This window comes from Phyllostomus discolor, chromosome 14 (assembly GCF_004126475.2).
Source record: "Phyllostomus discolor isolate MPI-MPIP mPhyDis1 chromosome 14, mPhyDis1.pri.v3, whole genome shotgun sequence".
In the NCBI taxonomy this organism is placed as follows: domain Eukaryota; kingdom Metazoa; phylum Chordata; class Mammalia; order Chiroptera; family Phyllostomidae; genus Phyllostomus; species Phyllostomus discolor.
In genome coordinates this window covers 26,850,406-26,865,076 of record NC_040916.2, presented here as the reverse complement: position 1 = coordinate 26,865,076, position 14,671 = coordinate 26,850,406, and the positions used below count along the sequence as shown (strand labels likewise).

At 54.5% G+C, this 14,671-nt stretch overlaps 1 protein-coding gene across 1 annotated transcript; it reads right to left on the bottom strand.

Annotated features, from left to right (window-relative positions):
* Positions 1-3,582: 3,582 nt before the first annotated feature.
* Positions 3,583-11,594, bottom strand: LOC114489477 (butyrophilin subfamily 3 member A3-like). The gene is made up of 9 exons (XM_036015775.1): positions 11,466-11,594; positions 10,909-11,250; positions 9,540-9,821; positions 8,052-8,254; positions 7,880-7,898; positions 7,773-7,800; positions 6,540-6,565; positions 6,104-6,130; positions 3,583-4,316 (listed from the first exon to the last, which is right to left on the bottom strand). Exons 1-9 carry the CDS (start codon positions 11,542-11,544, stop codon positions 3,583-3,585), a joined length of 1,740 nt encoding a protein of 579 aa, XP_035871668.1. The 5' UTR covers positions 11,545-11,594.
* Between the last annotated feature and the right edge of the window lie 3,077 nt (positions 11,595-14,671).

Below are 14,671 nucleotides of genomic sequence, written 5' to 3'. Positions count from 1 at the left end.
CCTCCTCCTGGCGGCCCCTCCCAGGAGCGGTGCCAGGAGGGAACGCACACGCTGCGAGGGCACCCGGCTGGATTAAGGAAGAACACCAGAAGCACATCCTGAACACACGCCTGCTCTTCACGTCGCGTTGCAGAGGGCGCACTGTGTGTCTGAAGTGCCCCCCCCCCCACAGCCGTCCTCGCAGTCCTCTGTCATGGCCCTTCACGGTGCTCCATGGGGTTCGCCTGCCCCAGTGGCCTACCAGCTTCCTCGGGGTTCTGGTGCGTCACCCAGCCCAATGCTCAGCCACCAGGCTTGCTGGAAGTGCTCTCGGTGTGATCAGTGGCACGGACGGAAAATGGAACCTTAGCTAAATTCCGCCAGGAGACTGGACTACCCTGGACAGACTTGCTGCCGCTAGCATGGCCTAGGTTGCAGGAGTCACCCCTTGGATCCACCACAGCCGGGCCAGGACAGCAGCAGATCCCGAGGACCCAAGGACCCGAGGACTAGGCCTGCGACTAGAATACCCACGCTGAGGCTCCGGAGGATGCCAGCCAGTAAAGGAGACACCAAGGAATGGACCATTGTTCCCCAGGGCACCTGACTTTGATTGGCACCTTCGCAGGAGCATTGGGAACTGGACTAGTGACTGTGACCCCTGCAGAATGGAATCCCGCAGAGCGGATCACCCTAGGAATAGTTTCTCTCTGTTTGGTCTCTGCATGTGGGTTTATTGTATGCTGTGGCCCCTGTCTCAGCCCCAGCCTGCAAATGTAATACCACCGGGCACAGGATTATGGTCAGTGGTAGAGTGTTCTCTTACTGTCTCCCAGGGTCAGCTTTCAGCTCCTCCACTGACATGCCATCGGGTTGGGTTCAGGCACAGCAGTCCCTCTGCACTTGGGGAGGGAAGGTACACCGGACTGGAGTGACATCCAGGACCACAGGATACCAGACCCGGAGGTGTCAGACATACGGGACCCTGCATCCTCCGGACCTTGGTCCAACACCTGGGGCCACAGTGACCCCGTAGGGCAGCTGCCAAACTGCTAGCTCTCCAGTGGTACCAATATCAGTATCAGCAGTTGCAACCCTCCCCAGCACCTCAGCCGTATAGCCACGTATATGCTGATGCTAAAGGGGTAAAACAACTTATGGCATCAAAGGGGGAACTGTGACAGGACGTAGCTGAGCAGCAGCCATTGTTCGGTAGGAGCTGACCAGCAGCTGTTCCCAGACAGCAGCCTTTCCCGGGTAAACAGTTGTCTCAAGGCCAAAACACTGACCTTCGCTTCTGCTTCTGTGTGCTTGCTTTTAGCACTTGTTCCGCCGCCCCTCTGTCCATGTAACAAGCACGTGAAGGAAACTCCAGCTTGAGCTCATTGGCTCAGGGTTTGGGAATGTAACCCCTCTGAGCCCGAGTGCGTGAAGGATCATGCTTCGCCACCTCCCCCGTGTGTGGGTTATTTTCCGCAACACTGGAGGGAACACCCCAGAGCCCCTCTCCTGGCCCAGCAGGTGTTGTTGACAGAGCACGTCCTGTTCCTCACAGAGCTGTCCCTGATGGTCATGGCCATGGTGACCCTGTAGAGGCCGTCTGTGTCCTCAGTGTGAGCCTCCTCCAGGGCGGGCATGAGCTCACCATAGGGGTCCCCACACTGCTCGGGGCTCTGGGTACCATCCTGTGGAGAGGCACTCCAGCTGGACACCACCACCCTTGTAGCCCTTCATATCAGTGAGGGGCTTGGACCCCAGGCCTGTGACAGATAAACTTGTCTAAAATGTCTATTCCTAATGCATGTGACAGTCAAGAACCCTTAGAGATCTCTGAGCAGCAGAAGGGGCTACTCCGTGGGGCTCCACCGTCTCCCCTGCTCACGGCCCCACTGAGCTCACTGTGCTTCTCAGGACTCGATCCGCTCACTCAGCCCTCATGCAGGGGAGGCCACCCTGCCAGGTTACACGGGACCCTCGACAAACACCTGCTGGTCTGTGGGGGCCTGAAGTGCAGAGAGAAACTATCCCCAAGGGTTACACTGTGAAAAAGTCACCAAAGAGAAACAAGGGACCTGCCACCCTCAGGCACATGATGGCCTCGTCTCAGGATGGGGCTGGTTGGGAATGACAGTGGTGGATGGCGCTGTCCCGGGCTGTGACACCGTGAAGGAGCAGGGCCACCCTCTCCTGCTCACAAAGGTTGTTCGTCCTCAGCACTGTCTCCACTGGACACTGCAGGTAGCTCACCAGCAAGGGCCCCACCAGCAGTGACTCCACTCCTGGGACCCTGTCCCCATGTCGTTCCCTTCACCTGGCTTGTCCCCTCACATCTGTCCCTGTGAGAACGACCCCAGACGTTCCCAGCCTGGAGGGTCTCAGCTCTTCCAAATACAGCAGGAAGGGCCGCTGGGGTCCCGACACTGCAGCTCTGCCAGCAGTCAGAGTCAGCAACTCAGACTCGTCCCTGGGTCACCCCCAAAACAACAACAAACAAACGAGAAATAGCAGCCTGCAGACACCTTATACAAAGTCTGGCAAGAGCCGTGCTGGATTCTGACCCAGAGAATTGTGAGATAACAGATTTGTGTTGTATTAGGTCATGAAATTTATACTATTACAGCAAAATAGAAAGTTAATCCAATAAGGATTGGGAAAAATGTGCCAGGGAGGTAAACTGTGACCCTGGTGAGTTATCCATGGGGTTAGATCCAGAAAGAGCTCTGTCAAAGGGTGACAATTATTGACACATTTATTTACACATGTGACATGACACCCACATGTGGGCGGAGGGGACACAAGGTGAACAGTCACAGTGATGATGAGGAGGAGGAGGAAGAGCGGCCTTTCCCCAGACCCACAGGTGACAGGGACCTCAGGAACCTCAGTGGGTGGTCAGCAGTGGGCATCCCTGTCCTGGACGTGGGTCCCACCGTGTGATGGAACTTCCACTGACGTCCGTCTGCCCCCTCCCCCCCACCGTCCTGCTCACAGAGGACCTTCAGGTGAGAGGTGGGAGGGTGAGTCTGCCCTGTGCCCACAGGTCACAGGCTGGTTCAGAAAGTGGCCGCTGGTGCCTTCTCAGCCTGTGTGATGGGGTCACTGTGAGTTCATCCCCTGGACCATGTTGTCCTGGAGAGCCCGTCAGTGAAGGGTGGGCCATGGCTCTGACAGTTGACCTTGGAGGATCCAAGTGGGTGTGGCCTTCATAGTCACCTGCAGTGACCTTTACCCTTGGTGCCCTGGGAGGGACCCTCAGGGCTGCCCATGGCCCTGCCCAACAGGACAATCAGCTGCAAAGGTGCAGACGAGAGGGAGGGGGAGGGGCAGGGGATGGACATCATTCAGCACTAAAATCTGAGTGAATTATGTACCTCAGTGAACTTGGCCCTGCCTCAGTTTCCACACTTTCTAAATGAGGCTGCCTCCCCGGGTTTGTGGGGATGAGGTATATTCACCTGAAGCAGGTAGCACAGCACTAGTACATGGGAAGTCACCTATAGGTGTCAGCTCTGGTTGTTCGAAGCCCCTGACTCACTTTGGAAAGTTAACTCACTGTCTGTACCCTGGTCTCCTTGTCTCTTGTGTGAAAACACTGAGGGAGTGTCAGCGAAGTCCGTCACTCAGTGTTTTTAGTGTTTTCCTGCTGAGAGGTTTGCTGTCCAGGAGGCCCTCAGCTCCAGGCGGGGCAGCGAGAAGCAGAGACGTTTCTTCAGCCTGAGGGTCCCCATTCCCAGCAGCTGAGCCCGGGGACACTGGGGTCTCCAGGGAAGGGTCAGGCCCTGGGTCAGGCACAAGGGATCCCCCCACTGGTTTCTGTGCTGAGCAAATGGTCAAGGGAGTGGGTTCAAATGTTAAAATCCAGAAAACAGGCCTCAGAGGCCCAGAGAAGTGGGTGTGCGGGAAGGTGAAGATGTGAGACCCGTCGAGGGCATTGTAGAAGGAGACCTCCCCCAGCTCACAGTCCAGGAAAACCCCCACCCTCTCAGGGGGGCTGACAACTGTCAGTTTGGTTTCAGGGACTGTGAGAGCCCAGTAGTCATTCTCATGAGACTGCCTCATGACCCAGAATCCATTCTGGGGTGTCCTTTTAACCCAGCATTTCCGCTCCACGCTCTCCCTGCACACCCCAACAAGCCACTCTCTCCTGTCCCCCACCTCCACCTCCCAGAAGTGTCTCCCTGACGTGAAACTCTCAGAGCCCAGAGCACTGTAATAGCACGTAAATCTCTCAGGGTTGTCTGGCACGTCCTGCCATGTGTCTGTCCGCTGCAGGCTCCTCTTGTCCTCAGAAACCAGGAGGGCGGGGTGCGCCGTGTCTGGGTCCAGAAACACATCCACTGCAGGGGGTTCAGAGGGCGTGGGGTCAGCCGTGGTGCCCGGGCATCAGAACTACAGCCTTCGGGACATGGGTCTCAGCAAGAGGCCTGAGGCCAGAGTCTGGGGTCCCCCTCTCACCCTGGAAATGGCCCTCAGGCACGGCAAGAGAGTCCACAGGGGTCTTAGGTGCACTTCAGAACCACCAATCATCTGAAACCTTCCTTCTACCTTGTTCCTGTCCCAAAATCGGGTGCCTACCTGTGCTGCACAGTCACATGGATTAAACGTCAGGCCTGGCCCTGCCCCGTGAGCTGCGGGACGTCCTTTCCTGCACAGTCTCTCCTTCCACAGACACCAGCTACGGAATATCGTGAGTCTCAATAACCTATCTCTAAAGTAGGGGTGAAACTCTAATCTCTGGGGAGGAATAGGACAACTGGGTGGTACACTGAGCCCCAGGCTGGGCACAGAGGAAGTGCCTGGTGTGACAACAGACACCGTGTCCCTCCTGTGCTCGGGGCCAGGCTGGGGCTCCATGTGCTCTGGGGTCCCTCCCCACCTGTCCCACCCCCTCTGGCCCAGGACTCAGTCCTCCATGGACAGCACCCCTGGGCCCCTGGGCTCTGGTTACTGTGGGGTTTGGCCAAGGGGAGGCGCAGGCTGGACACCGGGAAGGAGGGAGGAGAGGGGGACACAGCAGTGACCTCCACGTCCCCCAGGGAGATGCTCCACCCCAGCTCCTCCCCCAGGAGCCTCACCCTGAGCCCAAGCTGCCTCTTCAAGGCCCCAGGGACTCCTCCCTGTCCCTCTGCCCTCGGCCCAGGGGTGGTCACAGCTCCCACTTCTGGGAGCCCTGGGGCCCCAGTTGTCCTTGTTGGTCTCCCTAATGTCACCCCACCTGTCACTATGAACACACCCAACCCCATCTCACTGTCAGGGATCTCCTTCACCTCTTACTGCTGTGACCTTTGACCCACCTCACTGTCCTCAGCCAGCACACCAAAGCCTCCAGGTGACGGTCATCCGTGTTCCTTAAACATGGCCATGAGCACTTTTGTCACCAACAGCCAGAGTGACAGGAGCACCCAGGTCAGCTCCACACTGGGGGCCGTGTGGATGATAAAGGGTCACCTGTCACAGGACCACCGGGAGGTGTGGCTGGTGCTGACCCATTCTTTGTCCCTGTTCCTGTCAGTCATCAGTGCCCGAGTCACAGTGTGAGAAAGTGCTGTGAGGGGTGTGTTGTCAGGGGATAATCTGTGCAGGTTGTGGGGTCCTCTGTTCTCTCTGACCCTGTACCCCGGTGGGTGAATCATCCTACAACAGTCTGTAACATTCTGAGGAGTTGTCTGCATCGTTTCTAGTCCTTAAGACACCTTCTCCTCACCATGGTCATTACCGTCAGACAAACACCCCCTTCAAACAGGCTGTCTGTTTCCTGCGGGTGCTCTGACAACACACGGTCACCACCTCACTCGGTCCTTGTCCCAGCCCTCACAGAGCAGCAGTGACTGTGGAACAGGCAAAACTCGGGGACACACAGGGGCGGGGGGGAGGAGCCTGGTCAGGTCCCCCCTCCCTCTCCCTGCAGCCCCTCCCTCCAGCCCCGCCCCTCCTGCCTCTTCCTCCCACAGAGACCTGTGGGCCCCAGGACACCTGCTGTCCCTGCTCCCTGGGCTCTGGGCAGCAGGTGGACGCACCTTTGAGACCACGACCTCAGGTCACCTCCCTCAGGAAAGAGCTGGAGAGGAAAGAGACAGCAGGGGCCCTCGGGGGTTGTCCTGGGGACACAGAGGGACCCACTCACCAGGCTGGAAGAGGGACATCTTCCACTCTGGAAGGAAGGAGACACAGACAAGGAAAGGTCATTCTCTCTGTCCCCCCCCCACCCACTGTCCTCACTGAGCCTCCTCTCTCTCCTCTCCTCAGTCCCCTCCAGCGTCCACTCCCCTCATCTGCAGCTCTGCGGACCAGGCTGAACCCTCTCCCAGTGCTGGGCTTCCCCCCATCACGCTGGGGCCCTGGGGACACGACCAGGCTGTGCCAGGTGTGGGCGTGTGTGTCAGCAGGGTTAGGGACACTGCATCTGGAAGGTCCTCTCTGAGTGACCAGACAGGAGGGGGTGGTGCAGACACAGAGAATGAGCCTCTGAGCTGGATGGGATGGCTCTTCCCCCAGCAGCAAAGGCTGCACATGCTTCCCACACAGGAGCCGGGAAACCAGAGAGCCTCAGGCTCACTCACCTGCATAGGTCTGAGACTGCTCACCTGCAATGGAGACAGACAGTCACCTGAACTGTCCTTTCTGAGTCGGTTCCTTTCTCTCCCTTGGGCCCCACGTCATCTTCCTGTTTGCCCCCCACCCTCCCCAGCTCCCCCTGCCTGTTCCCTCCCCGGCTCCCCCTCCTCTTTCCATCAGCTGCAGCTCAGGACCCCCAGGAGCCCTGCTCAGGCTGTCCCAGGGTCATCGCACAGCTGTCCTGTCCGTGTCTGTGCAGCTGTCACCCTGATTCCCAGATTTTCCTTCTAAACTTTCAGTCACATTCTTGAACAATGCTGGTGAATTGTTAAGTAGAAAATTCACGAAATAAACAATTCACAAGTTTTAAATTGCACATCACTCTGAGCAGCGTGATGAGATTCCGAGCTGACTGCTCCGACCTGTCCCCTCACGGGTCCCCCCTGAGTCCAGCACGTCCCCCCTGTGTGCCACAGCCCCCTAGTCACTGAGGAGCATCTCTGTGACAGCCGGCGGTCACTGTATCACAGCGCTAGTGTTCAAGTCACCTCTGTGTTACCTAATAGCAGCTCCAACGTGCAAGAACAGCGATGCTGCAGTGCTGGGTGCCAGTGAGAAGCCTTCCTTCACATGAGGGGGAAAAAGCTCGTACATTCAGGGTGTGATACCGTCCGTGGTCAGACATGCCCTGGGGGACCTGGACCGCATCCCACTCATATCAGGGGCGATCACCTTACTCCTGTACCTGGATGTACCTGGGCATAGGATTGCCTTGTGCACACATGTGTGCGTACCTGTGTGCTACAATCCATCCACCCGAACCTGTGTTATTTCCTGTGTCTTCAATTGGACAATGTAATAATAAAAAATTTTAGATTCTCTTAGCTTTTCTCAGTGACAATAAATCTGTATCAGCTGACACTGGCCACTCCCCTTTTTAAGAGACACTTTTGTCTCTCCTTCTGCTTTTCTTCTCAGCTGTTACAGATTTTGAGAATCAACCAGGGAGGGAAGGACTCACACACTGAGTCACCTCCCTGCCCCCTCTCCTTTCCTGGGTTCCCGGGGCGTCTTGTGCGAGCGCCCCCTGGTGGAGAGACCTCAGCCCCTTCCCCACTGAGACAGACCCCTGCCTGGTCCCCCCACCAGCGTCCTCATCCTTTTCCTGGGCGGTTAGGGGGTAGGAAAGGGGCTGAAATATCTGAACAGAGACACTGAGATGCGGGTCCAGGTACTCACTTGGTAGGTACCAGGTCTTTGTCCACCCTGCAGGGAACAACGTGAGGGGTCAGTCACAAGTGTCATTAGGGACCCTTGACGCGTGGGGCCGAGGATGTGGACTTACTGAGTTCATCCTGCAGCCTCTCTGGAAAAAAGCAGGAAAAGAAAAGTTCTTATAAGGAAATTGAGGGGAGGACCCCCGTGGTAGGTGCTGGCTGGGGCCCGGAGGTGTCAACCACCTGCAGTGGGGCCTCACCTTTGGCACATCGTTCCCGCTGCCCCTCCGCCAGAGCTGCTTCTTTCTCCGCCTGAGCTGCTGCTTTCCCCGCCTGAGCTGCGGCTTTCTCTGCTCGCTCCCTCTCCTTCTCCTGGGACAGGGCCTGGATCTTCTTCTGCTGTCGCCACAGGAAGTAGCACACCCCCGCCAGGAGCCCCAGCAGAGCCGGCAGGGTCACACTCAGGGCCACCACCCAGGGCTGCGCGTTCCGGAAGAAGGGGCCTGCGAAGGGTGAGCCTGAGCCCCTCGCCCAGTGGGATGGGGGGCATCTCAGGACTGAATGTGATCCCTCTCTTCCCAAAGTGCCCAGAACTCTTACTGTCACATAGTAAGTGCAGTTTTCTTGAAATGTCTGCCCCTCACATGGGAGAAGTTCAAATATCAGACATATTTACAAAATTATTCAAGTGTCCTCTCCACTCCCTCAGTCCCCATTTATTAGCTTCTCCTCAGTCGGCATGATGTAGATGGTGAACTTTGGGGCTGGAAGGCCTGGGTTCAAATTCAGAGTCTTCTGCCAGACTTGCTCTGTGACGTTGAACAACTTAACCACCTGTTCCTGGTGTCCAGATTAGTAAAAGGATTGAATTGATGCTTATAAAGCACCTGGCACACACTGAAACCTGGACGTGTTTATTACATTAAAACATATATATTCTTATATATTTTTTTTCACACCAAAAATAGCAGTCTATACAAACTGTTTACCCTGGGTTTGGGCGACCTTCCCGCCTCAGCACAGGGAGCAGGTCTGTGTCTGCTCTCACAGGGCAGCGCCCCCTGCACACACGGCCCCTCGGGGGCACTTGCACCGTCTCTGACTCTTCGTTAAAATGGTTAATGATACAGGAAATAACCTTTTACATCGGTCATTTCACACACCACAGGCTGATCTGTCAGATAATTCCCAAAAGTGGGGTCTTGCATAACTGAGTGAGTACTCTGGATACGGTGGCTCTGGTGTCCCCAGAGGAAGTTGTGCTCACTGACACCAAAACTACACCAAACAGTGGCCACAAACCTCTAAGAGTCACTGTCTTCCCACAATTCCACCATCAGAATGTGTCACCATCACCTTGTTTTTTCCTGTGTTGCCAGTCTCACAGGTAGAAATCACCTCCCTAGTCAGGGACATCTGACACCATTTCCTGAGTCATTTCCTGTTCTGTGAACTGATAATTCCTGTTCTTTGCTCTTTGCTCTACTTGGTTGTTTTATATTTTACAATGAACCCTTTTTCTAAGATTTGTGTTGTACATATTTTTCCCCTTTTCTCAAGGTCTTTGTTGACCTTGACACTTTGCCCCCAGTCCCCATCCCCTGGCACCGTGTGTGGCTGCAGGAAGTGCTCAAAAGGTGTCTGTGACATGAACAGCTTCATGGGGAAGGAGCAGCAGGTCCCTGCTCTGTCCCTTCTGTTCTCTGCAGAGACTCAGGTCAGCAGCAGATGACCACACCTTCCCCCAGGGGACACCCAGGAGCCCAGGGCAGTGGGCAGGGCACTCACCTGGGATGGAAACCCTGGCTGACCTCTCCTGGTCCAGCAGGGGGTTTCTGATGACACAGGAGACCCCCTCCCCAGAGCCAGCTTCCAGGATCACAGAGGCTGAGGCTGCATAAAGGCCCTGGGGGTCTGCAGCCGCTGTGGCCCCCTCAGCAGGCAAGCTGTGTCCCCTGGCGTCTCTCCACTGGATCTGGGGCTGCGGGTACCAGCCGGCAGACGTGCACTCCACACGGATCCCTCCAGCCTCGTAGCCCTTCATTTCAACGTGGGGGTCAGAGCCCAGCGCTGGGGAGAAACAGTGAGCCTGAATCCTGGGGAGCCCTGTGCACTTGTGGGGGTCCCCACAGCAGGGAAGGGCACACGCACCCTGGATGAGCCCAGCAGGGATTCACAGGAGCTGCTCCCAGAGTGTGCTGTGCAGGAGAGACTGACCCACTGTGTGACCCCTGCCTGACCATCGCTGGGCCCTCGGGCTGGATCCAGGGGTATCTGGGCTGGAACTGACATTGTTTCCCCTAATTCCCCTCAGAGACTGCTGGACCCTCCCCCTCCCCCATGGCCCAGACATGCTGGTTCCTGGAGCAGCCTCTCACCCCACCCTGGGCAAGGATGTAAGTTCCCTGTTAGTTGAAGCAGGTCCCACCCAAGTGCACCCATCCTTCCCGCCTGTCCTGTGTGAGCCTCTGCCCTGCCGTGTGGGGGAAGGATCTGCACCTTCTTTTCCTGCCGCCCCAGCTGTGCTCTGTGTGCTTGTCCCCGTGGGAAACTCTGATGTAATTAATGCTGCAGGTGTCAGCCTCCTTTGGGGCCCCTCCACCTAGGAAGTTTCTATCACGTGTCTCTGGGGAGGGGAACACTTCTCCACAGAGGAGCGCTGACCCAGGCAGGAACTGTGGGGTTTTTCCTACTGACACTGAATCCCTAAACACAGGGGAGCAGGGAGGGAGCCCCTTAAAGACCTGAGAGGACAGAGTCCTGTGGGGAGGACTCTCTTCAAAGGACCTGTGATCTACAGGGAGGGACAGTATCTGGCTCAGGAGGCCCTGCAGGGACAAAGCCAGGACCCCCACAGTGCATCCCTTGCTGGGCTCCCCAGGGACCACCCAGGCAGAAGCCCAGGGCGGGGCTGTGTCCTGAGAAGGTGAAGTGCAGCCCTGACACCCGGACACGAGCACTTACACGGGGCAGCACCTCAGACAAGGTCACTCTGTCCCTGGGACGGGTCAGGACAAAGTCAAGACCACTCAGCAGTCAGGTCTGAGCACAGGAGGGGCAGGTGTTGCTGAGGACCAGAGAGTGCTCTCAGGTGGGCCTGGAGCCTGTGCCCTTGACCCTAGGAAAAGCAAATGCAGATCAAACATATGAGGCTCACCTGCAACCTTTAGCTCCACCTGAGCTTTTTCATAGATGTCTCCATCTTGGAAATAACACAGGTAGGTTCCTCTGTCAGAGGCTCTGAGGTCGAGAATCCGGAGAGCAGCCTTCCCCACAGTGATGTCCTCTCTTGAAATCGAAGTTCTCCCTCGATACTCTGCTGCCGGCGTGTCCTCCTGCCCATGTGCGTATGTGTGCACTACCTGCCTGGGGCTGGGTCGCATCCATATCAACTGCATGTTCTCAGCGCTCATCTCCGGGGACAGGTGACAGGGCAGCTCAGCGTCTTCACCCACCATGGCCAGGATGGGCTCAGGGGGTCCAACCACAGCAAACTGAGCTGGTCATCAGAAGGGGGGGCTCTGTCAGAGGGAGCTGGGGCCAGAGGACCAGGGGGTGCCCCAGCAGGGAGGGCGAGGGGAGAGACACCTAGACAGGAACTCAGTCCTCACACAGGTGCATCTGTACAGGCCTTGCAGGGGTGGGGGGAGACCAGGGGTCTGACTGGGCCCCAAGGTAAAGGCTTCAGACGCACAAACGCAGAGCAGGTCCTACCTGAGCAGGGGCTGAGCAGCTGGACCACGGCGAGGCAGACAGGGAGGGCGGGCAGACGGAGGACCAGGCGCCTCACCATCGTTCCCTGCTGGGCAGAGAGACGCCAGCAAGGGCTGGGTAGCAGTGACGACCTGGAAGAAGATGGGAAATTCCACATGGATAATCTTTCTCCCCAGGTCCAACCTGGGGCACAACCCTGATCCCTTCTAACAGGACAGAGTTTCCTGGAAATGTCCACCAGGAACTGTCTTCACCTTGGATCCCAACACGGAAATCACCCATGAAACATGGAACAGTAATGTACGTACCTTAGCCCTCGCCATTAGGGAGTCCTCGGTCATCCTGTGCGAAGATGATCAGAATCCCTCCACTCACCCACACTTCCCTGCCACAGCCAGGTGCGCCCCCCATCATCACCCTGTGAGTAATACAAGCCCCCTCCCACTACATGTGGGATCCAACCACTGCCCCCTGCAGGCCACGCTGCACACAGCAGCCAGCTCATCCCCTGCTGCTCACCCCCTCCCAGGGGCTCCCGTTCCATTCAGAGCAGGATCCAAGGCCTTTGCACCTTGTACTTTGAAAATTATCAGAATGTTTTACATTTTAAAAGTTTTCAGAGTGAGGAATATACTTCTACTCCTTTGCGGAGATATTTATTGTTTTTTATTCATTATTTTGACCATTTTAATTGCAAATAATACCTATAAAATTTTCAAGAAATCATTTTGATAATCATTTACTTTGCCCCATATAAATGTTAATATTCCTGGATGTATTTTGTGTATATACATATAATCTGAAGTGTCTTAAAAATGTTTCATCTTTTTACCCACAAATCCATTTTTCACTTAGAGGAATAGCTCCTAAAGAAAATAAAATCAGGCATTAATACAAAGGTTTATTTTTAATGGCCAAAGGCCACCAATCAATGTTTTCCCCTCTCATCAATGTTTCTCTCCATTTTCCCTCTCTCTTAGAAAGAAAATTGTGCCGGGAAAGCTGGAGGTGCAATACACTGTAACTGGGTCACTTTCTTACACTATATACAAGAATAAAAAAAACAAAAACAAAATGCATTAAAAATTCAAATGTAAGGCCCGAAACCATAAGACTATAAAAAACATCAGCAATGAACACTATGACAAGGCTCTTAATAATATCTTTCTGGATATGTATCCCCAGGCAATGCAACAAAAGAAACATACATGGGACACTATCAAAGTCTAAAGTTTTTGTACAGCACGAGAAATCATTGACAAAATGAAAAGACAACTTACAGAATGGAAGAAGATATTTGTCAATGATATGTCCAAAAAAGGGGGGTTATTACCCAAAATTTATGAAGAACTCATGCAACTTAGCACCCCAAAACCAAACAATTTGTTTTTTTAAAAAAGGGCAGACGACCTGAATAGGCATTTCCTAAGAGGAGATGACCGACAGACACATGGACTGAAATCTCCTCTGAAGTCAGACAATGGGTTGCTGATCCTTTTACTCTCCAACTGTTGTGTATGCGGTTGGTTCATATTTTTCTATATTACAAATAATCCTGAAATAAGCATCTTGACATATAAATCCTTAAGACACACACCTCCCTTTCAGAATCTCTTAGAACAGGTCCCCAGAGACCAGCAGGAGAGACAGTGAGGGGCCTTGCCCCTCTCTGACCACAGGAAGTTCCCAGGGACGGGCAGGTGTCCAGCTCCCTGGTTCCCATTGTCTCCCTCCCACAGGTTTCCCAGTGCAGACCCTACCTGCCCTGATCCGCACTCCCCTGTGCCCTCACCTGCTGGCTGTCAGCACCTCACTCCTTCCGTGGGTGAGGGACACCCTGCAGGCTCCTCCAGCTTCTCAGCTTCTCTCCTAAGGAGGCCTGGGGCCCTGGCTTTCACCAGCTCCCCTCAAATACCCTTCACTCTCCCAGGTGAAAATCGCAGAGCAAAGTTACTAAATGGCTCTTTATTACAGGCGAGTCTCTGATCTGATAGAAAGGGAGGGGAAGAAGAAAGGGTGGGGAAGAAGAAAGCGTACTCAACAAGGGAAAGAGTCAAGTTCCTGTTTCAAACCCTTGCTCTCTGATAGGCCCAGAGCTTTGTCTCATCTGTTCCTGGGCAGAAACCAGTAGGCTAGGTTAGCAAGAATGTGGATGCTGCGGGGTGTCCAACCATGGGTCCAAGGGCCCCTGTGGCCTGAGAAGGCTAGGAATGCACCCCAACACAACACAGTACATTTATTTCAAAGATTACTTAGTTTTATACTAAGTTTTATAACTCAGATATGTATATTTTCTATATTAGATATCAAAAACTTGGGAACTGCTTGATGATTTTAAAAGATTATTGAAAGAGCTGCTGCATAATTCGGGTGATTATGTGAGGACAGTTTTGCTTTTCTGTGACAGTGAATATCATGAAAATCATGGATGGGCATGTTTTTTTGGCTCATCAATTTTCATTACTGTTTGTATATTTACTGTGTGGCCCAGACAACTCTGCTTCTTCCAGTGTGGCCCAGAGACACCTAAAGGTTGGACACCCCTGCCTGGAGCAGCGCAGACCAGCTCCAGCCCTGACTCCCAGCCTCTGCGTCTCTCTCTGCTGTCACCTGCGTGAATCAGTCCTGGGTGTGGGAGTGCGTGATCGCTATTTCAGTATATTCTCCTGCTTTATGTCTTTTATATCATAATGGACATTACAGCAGAATGAAGACAAATTAACCGCTCTTAATGTGTGGGGGAAGTGAGCCTGAATTTCACGGTCACTGTGGCCCTTTGTGGACATCTTTTGCACCAGAGCCCACGGGAGTGTGAGCTCGCACAGGGAGCAGTCGCAGGCCACCTTCCCTGGCACCTCCGAAATCCTGTCTCTGATGGACTCAGAGATAATTCAATACCAGGTTTTCAGGGACAGGGTGCCAGGGACCCACAGGAAAAGGAAATTTAGGAAAAATTTTTTGGGGTGGGGGGCTGTGACTGAGATCATTTGCCCTCCGAGCCTTCTCTGTGCTGCATTTGGATTTTCATCTGGATTGACCCCTCCTCTGTCAGCAGGAGTCTGTGTTTTGTGTCGACAATGAACTTTTTATTGCACGTGCTCACTTCATTATAATCTACCCCTGTTCTTATTTGTTTATTTATCTGATGCTTTTTAGAGCGGCCGACCTCAGGGCCCTCTCCCCTGGGCACTCCCACACACCGGTCA